This window comes from Diplotaxodon limnothrissa, linkage group LG18 (assembly GCF_057381915.1).
Source record: "Diplotaxodon limnothrissa isolate DT_005_m linkage group LG18, D_limnothrissa_male_GT1.1, whole genome shotgun sequence".
Taxonomy (NCBI): Eukaryota; Metazoa; Chordata; class Actinopteri; order Cichliformes; family Cichlidae; genus Diplotaxodon; species Diplotaxodon limnothrissa.
Window position 1 is genome coordinate 16957221 of NC_140613.1, and position 10861 is coordinate 16968081.

At 39.8% G+C, this 10861-nt stretch overlaps 1 protein-coding gene across 3 annotated transcripts; it reads left to right on the plus strand.

Annotated features, from left to right (window-relative positions):
- Positions 1–361: 361 nt before the first annotated feature.
- Positions 362–10279, plus strand: mylk4a (myosin light chain kinase family, member 4a). 3 transcript variants are annotated; one of them, XM_085377900.1, is made up of 15 exons: positions 362–1182; positions 3452–3589; positions 3818–3914; positions 4222–4654; positions 4996–5318; positions 6073–6178; positions 6685–6778; positions 7043–7152; positions 7348–7489; positions 7599–7669; positions 7778–7906; positions 7981–8133; positions 8236–8314; positions 8498–8552; positions 8887–10279. In XM_085377900.1, the coding sequence occupies exons 1-14, from the start codon at positions 652–654 to the stop codon at positions 8549–8551; spliced, it is 2460 nt and encodes an 819-aa protein (XP_085234026.1). In that variant the 5' UTR covers positions 362–651; the 3' UTR covers position 8552; positions 8887–10279. The 3 variants fall into 3 exon arrangements, with proteins under 3 accessions (XP_085234026.1, XP_085234027.1, XP_085234028.1); XM_085377901.1 differs by having other exon boundaries at positions 4999–5318; XM_085377902.1 differs by lacking the exon at positions 3452–3589.
- The last annotated feature ends 582 nt before the right edge of the window (positions 10280–10861 follow it).

Consider the following 10861-nt stretch of genomic DNA (forward strand, 5'->3'; position numbering starts at 1 on the left):
TGAAATGATCTCAAACGTACTCTTGCGTTGCCTAAAAAGCCACACATGGACTTCACATTCAGCTCTCTGTCTTTTTTTAGTGCAGTTGATTCAAAAATGTGAACCACATGTATCCGTCTCTTGGAACAAGTTAATACCTCCGTCAGTTAAATAGGATAAATTGTGCAAATTAATGAGCATTGTCCTTAGAAGCAGAAATGTGTACAGTGAACGTTTTGACAGCCAGCAGGCGAGTGACGGTGGTGGGCTTAACACTTAAAGACTCTCAAACGTCTCATATGTCCCAAGCATTGCCAAGCTCCCACCCCAATCACTTAAACCCTGCTGACGTAGGCTGGCCGTTTACATTTAGGGACACCTGCTCACTCCATTCTAGATACCAATTCTAGAAGAGAGGAGCAGCCGCTCAGGGATAAGGTTTGGGAGGAACAGAAGTCTGACTCAGTAGTAACTGAGATAAACACAAATTGAGCTTTATAGTTTATTTGATCTGTCACCTGGCAGTTTTCGATGTAGAATATTTTTTCTGAATTTTATTTCATTTTCTGTAGAGCTGGCTAAGATTTTTGCAGAAGTATTTTTGAGGGCATTCTTGGTCCTATTCTTGTCTCAAGTTGGTGTCTTAACGTGAATTTTACATCACTGGAAACCATGAGTTCCCTGGTAATAAATGCAGTGGGTGATGGCGAGAACGCAGGCTTTGATATCATCCAAAATCGCATAGAGACACTGAGCAGCAAGATGGACAAGCTCATCAATATTCAGGAAAAAGTCCTCAGCCGACTAGATGGGATGTCTCACGACATTGACGACATTGAGAAGGATATGGAGAATTTGAAGGTCGACAAGGAGGAGATCCATCTCCCGCCCAGGGTAATGAATCAGACCCAAGTCATGGGACGAGAGGTGGGGCAGATTTGCCAGGAGATGAGCTCCATCATGTCGGTGGTGAACCAGCGGTCCGAGCAGCAGGCTCAGAAGCTGGAAGGAATGGAAAAATTGGTCCTAAGCATGCAACAGGTGATCAGCTTCATCGGGGAGACGGTGAAACATTCGAAGATAATGGAGCTGATGCTCAAAGGCCCGACGGCTAAGAAGGGCTCGAGGTCAAAAGACAGTAAAGGGAAGCAAGCTATAAAGAGGAAATCATCTTCAGATACTGTATCGAAAAAGCCTGACAAGGTGAGACAAGCTGAAGTAAGACACTGCACATATAGGCTGAAGTGTGCACCTGCTCTATACTGCAAAAGGACTGTAAGATGTTTGGTCATGAATGAGGTTTTGGAGAAAAAGGGGACAACCTTTATTACTGATCCAATTTAGATTCACAAGCATTTGTTTTGATGTATATAAAGGTGGCCTAGGCATCATAGCCCATGCATCACCATGAGCATCAAGTCTTGTATTTTCCATGCTGACTTTGATTTTTAAGATCTCACTGGGATCTTGTTGTTCTTGGCAGGACATATGAAAATGATCATAGCAGCAAATGCGACTTGGCTTGTGTGTGAAATTCCACATATAATGGACTGGTGTAGTGTCTGAGTTTTGGCGTGTACAAACTTGCCAACTGCTGATTAAAGGTAAAGTAAGCAAGAAGACTAGTTTTATAGTGTTGGGTAAGCTACTGGACAGTATGTCACTTATTCCATATATAAACTCCCAGTTTAACTCACACGTGTCGATGTTGGATCTCCGAGTGTAACTTGAGGGTCTCCTTCGCATGAAGCCTGCGGGGGGACCTCCAGCAGGGCACGAGAGGGCCAGTGCAAGGTCTGCGGTGAAATACGAGTGGCCTGGTTTAGAAATGCTGTCTTTGGATGCGGGCTACAGTGTTTGTGGTCCAAATAGTCTTGCATCCCTTCAGCTTACCAGGTGTTAACAAACTGTAGAGTTTTCTTTCCTTTTCTGTCATGCAGTCCATTTCTTTCATTTCCATTTAATTTCTGCGGCTCTCTTGTGCAGACCTATTAGTGTTACTATCCAAGTCATATCTTTGCCATTATTGCTTTGTTGATGAACAGTCATTGTCTGAAGTCTTTGTCATTGTGATTCCTTGCAATCTTCTAAACTTCTTGCAGCACATAAAATGTAAAACTTAGGTGAGAGTTCTTGTTACAATGCTGCCAAGGTATTTTTGAATTACAGCTTCCAGTAATTGTCTTTATTTTAAACTGCAGATAGTGTTTCAGAAGTCTGCTACAAGTTCATGGAAGTAATACAGTCCCATTGAGGCAATGCCCCCAAGTCTACCAAGATTCAAAATGTTGAACTTATTGAAGAAAAAGAAAAAATCTAATATGCATTTTTACATGACTTTTTTTTTAAAGGAAAAACAATTCACCAACTGAAAACTTAGGATCCACTCACATCCAGTTAAACCTCACTAAAGGTCACTGAGTGCTGCTTGACATCTTACACCACACTCCTATCAGTTCGCCACACAGCTTGTATCTCTCTTGATGTATGACGTACAAGCAAATCGCAAACTCACTTAAATGGCTCTGACGTAACATGATAACGATATCACATACTTGGAAAAAATACCTACGTAACAGTGCACATTGTGCAGTGGTGCACTCTTAGGTTTTATATGCCCATACTTGGTTACGTTAAAATCAGACTCAACGATATCAAGCCCGTTAAAAGTTTGTGTCACATTTTATGGCTTAATTATACCCTGATGATTAATGACCAAATACCAATGTGATGTTTTCACCGTGACTCACGTTTCAGGGAATTTATGTTGTTGTCAGAGCACTTGCCAGGTGGCTGCTCCGTCTTCCTCCACCTCCACATGTGTGACATGCTTGAAAGTAATTCGGGCTACTGCGGCATCTGCATTCACTTCCTCACCCTCCAATCACCGTGGTCACTGGGGAGACGCTGCACTTGAAATAGCTCCCCTGCTGTTTATGTCCCAACAGCATACAGAAAACAAATGTGAGACACCTGATGTTCAAGACAGGCTTTTTTCCATGCTAAGGTGATCAGAGAGTGTTTAGTGAGTTTCCTTAGCTGAGAAATTTGAACTACAGCCTGCAGTCACTTGCAATATTTTCCATTCAGGGTCGACATTGCATTCCATCGCTGAGTGTGACCAGTGATAAGCTATAAATTCACTGCCCTGCTCCTGTCTATCCAAGTCTGCCACAAATAATCAAAGGCATGCAATTCTACCAGTGCAATAAAGATGTGCACTAACTGTGCTAATTTGTGTGCTGAGAACAGAGAAAATGCTTCGTATTTTATCCTTCATTCACCTGTCATCAAATTACTCAACGTTTTATTAACTTCTTGTTGCGTTTTACATGTGACACTAAATCCAACATGTCTTTGATTTTTGATTCATCCTGTGCATTAACGTGTGAATCTAACTTACCAAAATGCCACCAATTCTGTGTGCATTCATGTAACCCTTCTAAGCATTGTCTTCTTGTCTTTTTACTAGAAAACTACCTCTAATAAAGGGAAAAAAGGGAAACAAGAGATAACGCCTGCATGCGAGCCCAGTACTCTGCAGTCTTCTCCCAAGATAAAGCTTCACGGACCAAAGCATTTCCTCACCTCTCGCAAATGTGGAAACTTTGTACGTTTATGTGCTTAGAGAACATGTGAAATATTTGCATCGCCACTCCAGAGATACGAAAAAAAAGAAGACCATTTGTATTTTATAATCGCTCTGGGACAAGAAATAGTACCAGGGCGACACAACTGCTTTGTTTATTTTCTAATAAAGCTTTGATCATGCATTCATTTCATATTAATGTACTCGTCTGGGTCTCTGGTTTGACAGTTTCTGTTTTGCATTTCACAGTTGAAAGACCACAAAGGCAAAGATGGGACAGATACACCCCGTTTGAGCCCTAAGGGTCTGAAAGCACAAAAGAAGATGAAGCCTCCAGATACAGCAGGTGCTGAGATCAACACACTGTTACTTCTACAAACTCCAGTGTCTCTTTGCAAGTCAAAATAATCTGAGACACAGCAGCAGCAAAATGTAAATAAATACTCTAAAATACCTTCTATGAGTGGAACATGTGGCTGTATTACAGTGTTATTACACGTAGCTGTTGCTTGCTAGCGTTTAATTGGGATAGAAACTACGTTTAAAGATCGGAGTGGAATTTTTCAGAGTGAAAATGTTAATTCTTCTTAAAGTGATGAATATTAACCAGATCCTAAGAGACTAAATCTAACTTCTCTTTGGTATTCTTGTAGAACATATCTCACTGAAGAAGCAGATTTTGCTCCTTGAGGAGGTTCAGAAACTCAACAGGGAGAACGCTGAGAAATCAGGTCAGCAGATCACCCTTGGTTTTCGGGATCTAGAAGCTGGAGTGCCCCTTAAAGATCAAGAACCCGATGCCTCTGCCAGCAGCTTGGTGGACTACCTGCAAGAAGACTCCCAAGTGGATATTGCTGAGAAAAATGAGGATGTTGAGGCAGTTAGTGAGGAGGAAAGTGGAGAGAAGGTGCCTGAGGATGTTACAGAGAAGGAGCTCAAGCCTAGTGTGGAGAATCTAGGGAAGCAAAAAGAAGAAGAAAAGCTTGAAGTCCAAGAGGACAAAGAGGAAAAAGGTGTTTCTGCAGCTGAAGAAGACTCAGGTCTTTCTACCTCCCCTGACAAGAAGAAGGAAGCAACTCCAATCAGGTAGTCCATTATTACATTTAAGGACTAAAACAATCTGTAATAATTTATTATTATTACAATTATAATACTAAACATTTTAGTGTCTGTTAAAAATTGCTGAACAAAACATGATATTTCATGAACGTCCTGTATGGTGTCACATTGCGACTGTATAGTATATATTTAAGATCTAAAACATTTCATTAATTCAATAACAATTCATAACAGTGTTAGATATGTTATTACATTATTTTTGTTTGTTTGTGTTTTTTCTATTTTTTGGTCAAATTTATGCACAAAAACATAACAAATTTTTTTTTTAAAAATGCAAAAAACATACTAATACATCGACTTTCATTCAGTAGAGATGACCACAAAGATGCAGCACCATCTCCTGAGGCTGAACAGGACACCATATCACAGGTCAGCAGCACCAAGTCCTTTGTCACCCAGGAACACTTTATTGTAGAGGAACACCCAAAGAGCCAGCTGCTGGAAAAGAAGGTGGAAGAGGAGGAAGAAAACAAAAATAAGGACGAGAAGAAGGCTGAGTCAGAGGGTTGGGGTGTCTTCAAGGCAGATGGAATTGAACTCCAGCTGAACCTGAAACAACAGGTGGAGAAGGAGAGAGAAAAAGATGATGCAGGAAAGGAGGATGACGATGGTCCTGAGCAGTACTTTATCGGTGAGAGCACCAGTAAATTATTATATACTTATCTTTGTAGCATTATACATTTTTTAAACTGAAAATGTGTTTGCTTTTTCAAGGTAGCAACAAATTCTGTATGTATCATTTATAGTACACTGTATAGTAGAAGTCTTTGTAATGGCTTGACTGGAACTGCTCAAATATCTGTAAAGAGTCTTTATATAGCTTTATATATCAGTACATACATTTATATGCGTTCCCACTCTTTTTATTGGGACTCTGAGCATAGTTAGTCGCAGACTTCATTCAATTCAGTTCAGTTTATTTATATAGTGCCAAATCACAGTCACCTCAAGTTGCTTTACACTGTAAGGTAAAGACTGCAATAACAGAGATAAAACCCCAGTTATCAAAAGAACTTCTGAGCAAGCACTTGGCGACAGTGGGAAGGACAAACTCCCATTTAACAGGAAGAAACCGCAGGTACAGCCAGACCATCTGGTATGACTGGCTCTTGGTGAGGGGAGGGAGGATAAAAAAAGAAAAATAATTACAAATGGAATACTACAAAATGAAGTGAAATGGTAACCTGTTATATTAAAGCGGCAACTCTGTAGCTGTTGATTATCATAGCACTTTAGTACACAATGTGCTAACTTGATTATGACAGCTATCTACACTCTCCAAAGGCTCACTGTAGCTAATTATCAGTGAAGCTTGTATGTTCTCACATTCCTCAACTTATTAAAACAGATTACATCTTTTTTCTTGTGCCCCCATCCGACTTTAGACACCGCTCCACCTCCAGTGGCTCCTTTTAATCACCGCATTGTGTCAGCCAAGCCCAACCTGATTACAAACTTCTATACCATCAGCTGGCAGGAGATCCTGGGCGGGTGAGTGCTGTACTTCTCCTCAAATCTCCATGAAATGCAAAATAAGTAAAAGATATCGACAAGTTGATCTATCACAGATCAAAGATGGTAAGAACAGGTTTTAATTACCCGTAAAATGTAACCGCGTAAAGTCCCCCCAACCCCCGCCTTTCTGATGTTTCATAACTTCAGAGTCACGGCAGTTATTTTTACTTTAGAACCGACTGGCATGTGAAACTGTATCCCCGGTGCCAGCTGGTAGCTAATCACAAAGTGTTAATCCAAGTCTTCAAAGTGGAGACACAGCTTGGCTCACATTTAATGAAATAACAGATTAAGCACAAGACTCTCCAGAAACATCCCCGTATGAAGGAAGATCAGTTTTTGATTCGTCGTGGGAAAATACATCTATCACAGCACCATCTTTCCCAACTGCTGGATCGTCTGACTTGATGTGATAATGGAACTGACACGTTTCTCTCCAGCTACAGAAATCTGACTTTTGTCTTTGCTTTCTCTCCTCAAAGGGGTCGTTTCGGCCAGGTGCACAAATGTGTGGAGAATTCATCCGGTCTCACTTTGGCAGCGAAAGTCATCAAAGCCAGGAGTCAGAAAGAAAGGGTATGACACCTCTCATGTACTGTCACGACTACAAAGTACAGTGACAGCTACATCACATGATATAAAAAGCAGAGTCCTGGTTTCGAATTTTAAACACTCGCTAGTACAAAACAAGATCGCTCTTGGAACAGAGATAGAGGGAAATACTTGTCACCGAGGTGACAAGTATTTGACCTAGAAGAGAAGAAGCATTGTCTGTCCTAGCAGAGAACAGCTGACACCTCTCATCGCATCCGTGTGTCTGTGTTTCTGTCTCTTTGGTAGGAGGTCGTGAAGAATGAGATCCAAGTCATGAATAATCTCGACCATGCCAACCTGATCAAGCTGTATGCGGCCTATGAGTCAAGAAATGACATCATCCTTGTACTTGAATAGTACGTTCCTTTATTAAAAAACATGTTTATTTATTTCAGAAGGGATTTTGGTTTACTTATAGCTTATTATTTACCTTTTTTCTAATTTGGTTTCATATGCAGCTTACTTTGCTTACATATTTTATCTAACCTGCCTTTTTTTTTTCTTTTTTAAATTTCTTTTAATGCTTTTCATGTGCTCGTCTTTGCCTTCAGCGTTGCCGGAGGCGAGCTGTTTGACAGGATTATTGATGAAAACCACACTTTGATGGAGTTGGATGCTGTGCTGTTCATCAGGCAGATCTGCGATGGCCTGCAACACATGCACAAAATGTCCATCCTGCATCTCGACTTGAAGGTAACAAAGTCACACATGTTTGCAGTGATTACTTTGTAGATATATTGCATAACAGGATTATCCCATTCAAAAAGTCAAATGGTAATACTTTGTTGTTGCTGAATTTCAGCCAGAAAACATCCTGTGTGTGAGCAGAATCACAAATAAGGTCAAGATCATTGACTTTGGTCTTGCCAGGATGTAAGTACTGGTATTTACTTCTGTTTTATTCCCACTTGGATGAACTGCTGTGGTCGTACAACATGCAACATGTCATTTTTGTGAATTTCAATCATATTTCAAACTTAGATATAAACCAAGGGAGAAACTCCGAGTGAATTTTGGGACTCCAGAGTTTCTCGCTCCTGAAGTCATCAACTATGACTTTGTGTCATTCAACACAGACATGTGGAGCCTTGGTGTAATTACATATATGCTGTAAGTAAACACACAGAAGCATGCATGCACATCCACAAACCTTTGCTGATCATCCGTTCCCTTTTCCCTGCTAGTCTGAGCGGTCTGTGTCCCTTCCTCGGCGATGATGACAATGAGACTCTGAATAACATCTTGGCCTGTCAGTGGAACTTTGAGGAACAAGAGTTTGTAGATACATCAGAAGAAGCCAAAGACTTCATCTCCAGACTCCTGATTGTAAATAAAAGGTATTTGGATTTTGTACACATACACTGACCTCTGATCTTACGAAAGCTAATAATACATGAAGTGTGTAAAAACAAATATTGTGATTTTGTGTTTCCCATTAGTTGGAGGATGGGGGCATGTGAGGCTCTGAGGCATCCTTGGCTTGCCGACCCTGCTCTTCATCATCGTCTTCACACAAAGGTAAAGCATGCGTTTGTGAGGGTAAAGGCTTTTTATGCTGGAAAAGTACTTAAATTTGTAAAATATGTGAACCTAGTAAAGAAAATTATTTGAATGCATCTTATTGTGCTTTACATTTGTTGTGGATATTTATTCCTGTCTTACCGTTGTACTGGTGATTATTGTTTTTTGTCTGTTTCACAGAAAACTATGTGCAGATCACGGAGATCATCATGTGTGCCCAATACTGAAAGCTGAGGTGGGTCTGAAAGTATTGCTCTATATTTAAATCTGTTCCCTTCTTATATGCACACACCTCCTTATACTCACCCTGGGCAGGATGCCAGTGTATCAGGGCAAACACAGAGAAACACACCCTCACATGCACGCCCAATTTAGAATCATGAGTTAACTGAACCGACGTGTTTTTTTTGGGCTGTGGGACGACATCTTAAAAATTCAGTGTCAGAGTTATGCTTTCAAATCATCCACAAGAGGGAAGCATGTCTCAAATTTTGTTTGGAGTAGCAGAATGGATGCTGCGATACAGATGTGGTTCTCTCACAGTAAACCATCGCAATGTTTCTTTCCAGGGTGCTACACTGAGGTGACGCTCCACCTGTGGCCACTTGGACCAACCCTTCTGTCCCTGTAAATTACCTAGATTTTAGTCAGTGTACTCATGACACTGACTGAAAATCTGTCTACACCGCAAACCTCTTCCTGACATGTGATCCACTGTGTTGTGTTATTGTAAGCAACACCCTGATGAAATATATAAAGGAAAATAGCTCAGTTTAGGTATAACAGTAGCTAGTTCTGTGTGTTAAATACTGGTGATGATGTCACAAAAAAACAGGGTAAATAAAAAAAAAACAGACCATCACATAACACTAAAAAATCCAGTAGAATTACTATGTGACGTGTGATTACTGTGCTATCATTGTGAAGCTACTACTGTTCAGTTATTGTTGAAACTGTGACAGGGGAAGTATACATGTTCAACTGGTGGTTTGCAATATTCTTTTATTTGGCATTTCAAAATGGTGCTGAAGTCATAATCTGATGTAGTTTTAATAGAAACATATTAATACTTATTATTATTATTACAAATTGCTATTACACATATTGTATGATAGTGTTTGCTTGTGGAAAGCACAAAAATTCGCATTTTCTTCTCTTTTATTTCACTATAAAATTCTCGCTTGGACTCATCCTTATTTATCTCTAACCAAAAACACTGTACTGCCTTTCCTTGCTGATTTTTTTGTCCTTTTGAGAACAACAACTTTATGCATTTAGAAATATACCTCAGCTGCTACTGCTTGAAGGCTACAGCAACAGTTGTAATATAAATGTAATTATGTGCGCTGCCCTCTTGGTTATAAACACGGTAAGCTGTAAATAGGTGCTAATAATTCAAATTAGAATGTGTTGGATGTGCATTGTGCTTATTGGAGACAATGAAATTTGTGTGTTTGGCTTAACAAGCTGTAGTATGTGCGCTTTATGACCTAATATCACACAATGCTGCTGAGGTTCCACTGGACAGACTAGTCGGCAACACATGTCACCTTAAAATAAACACCATGACAACACAGTATATGTCTTATTAGCAAAGTATATACATTTTTTTTTGCATGTCTTTGCAGCTAAAGTTTGAACTTGGTACGTAGTTATAATTTACATTAGTTTTTTTTAACTGTACCTTGTGCTTCAGAGCCTCTCTTTCTGCATATTCATCGCACTAAAATCGCTAATAAAGAAAACAAGTGTTTATTTGAAACGCCTTCTGTGAAGGTTCACTAACTGAGAGTGACACACCGTCTACCTGTTGCTGCCTCTCTAGTTAGAGCTACGTTTTCATCTACCTTCGTGTTAAATGCCAGATTATTGTAGTTCTGGTAAAATAAGTCGTTCTCACTGATTGCTAACATATTTAGCATGTATTTTTGAAGTGTGCACACACTCATTAAACTGAAATTGTATCTTCAAGCGTTTGTTGTCCTTTCTTCTTTTGAATTTTAAGTATACTGCATGTTGTCAAAAACTAAATCCATTTAGTAAGATAATATTACAGAGACCTTTATAGCTTTCTTTGTGTGTTTATAAACTTTGCAATATTCTATTTTTGGCAGAGTTATTTTTTTTTAAACCTTGGCTCAGTTTATGTAATAAACATAATAAGTGAAACACAGGAGCACACACTTTCACTCAGAATGAAAGTAGAGCAGATTCCAGGAGCAAAATCAGGAGAATCTGAAGGGGTCAGTTTGTGCAATACAGTCACTTGAGAAAATAAACTGAGTGTGTGGGGTGACGATGCTGTTGCAGTAATGGGATTCAGGGTATCAGGGATTGTACCGACAACAAAAAACAGGCTAAGAGTCTTAAAAAAGGAGAATGACAGTGAGGAAAAGTAGAACTTTCCCACAAAGCAAGCATTATACGCACTTATTGTACAGAACCCAGGGGTTTAATCAGGGATAAGTAAAGACTTTATGGGAGAGTACAACAGGAAAACATGTATTCAGTTGTAGAGAAATACCAGAAATGCAAACTGCCCCC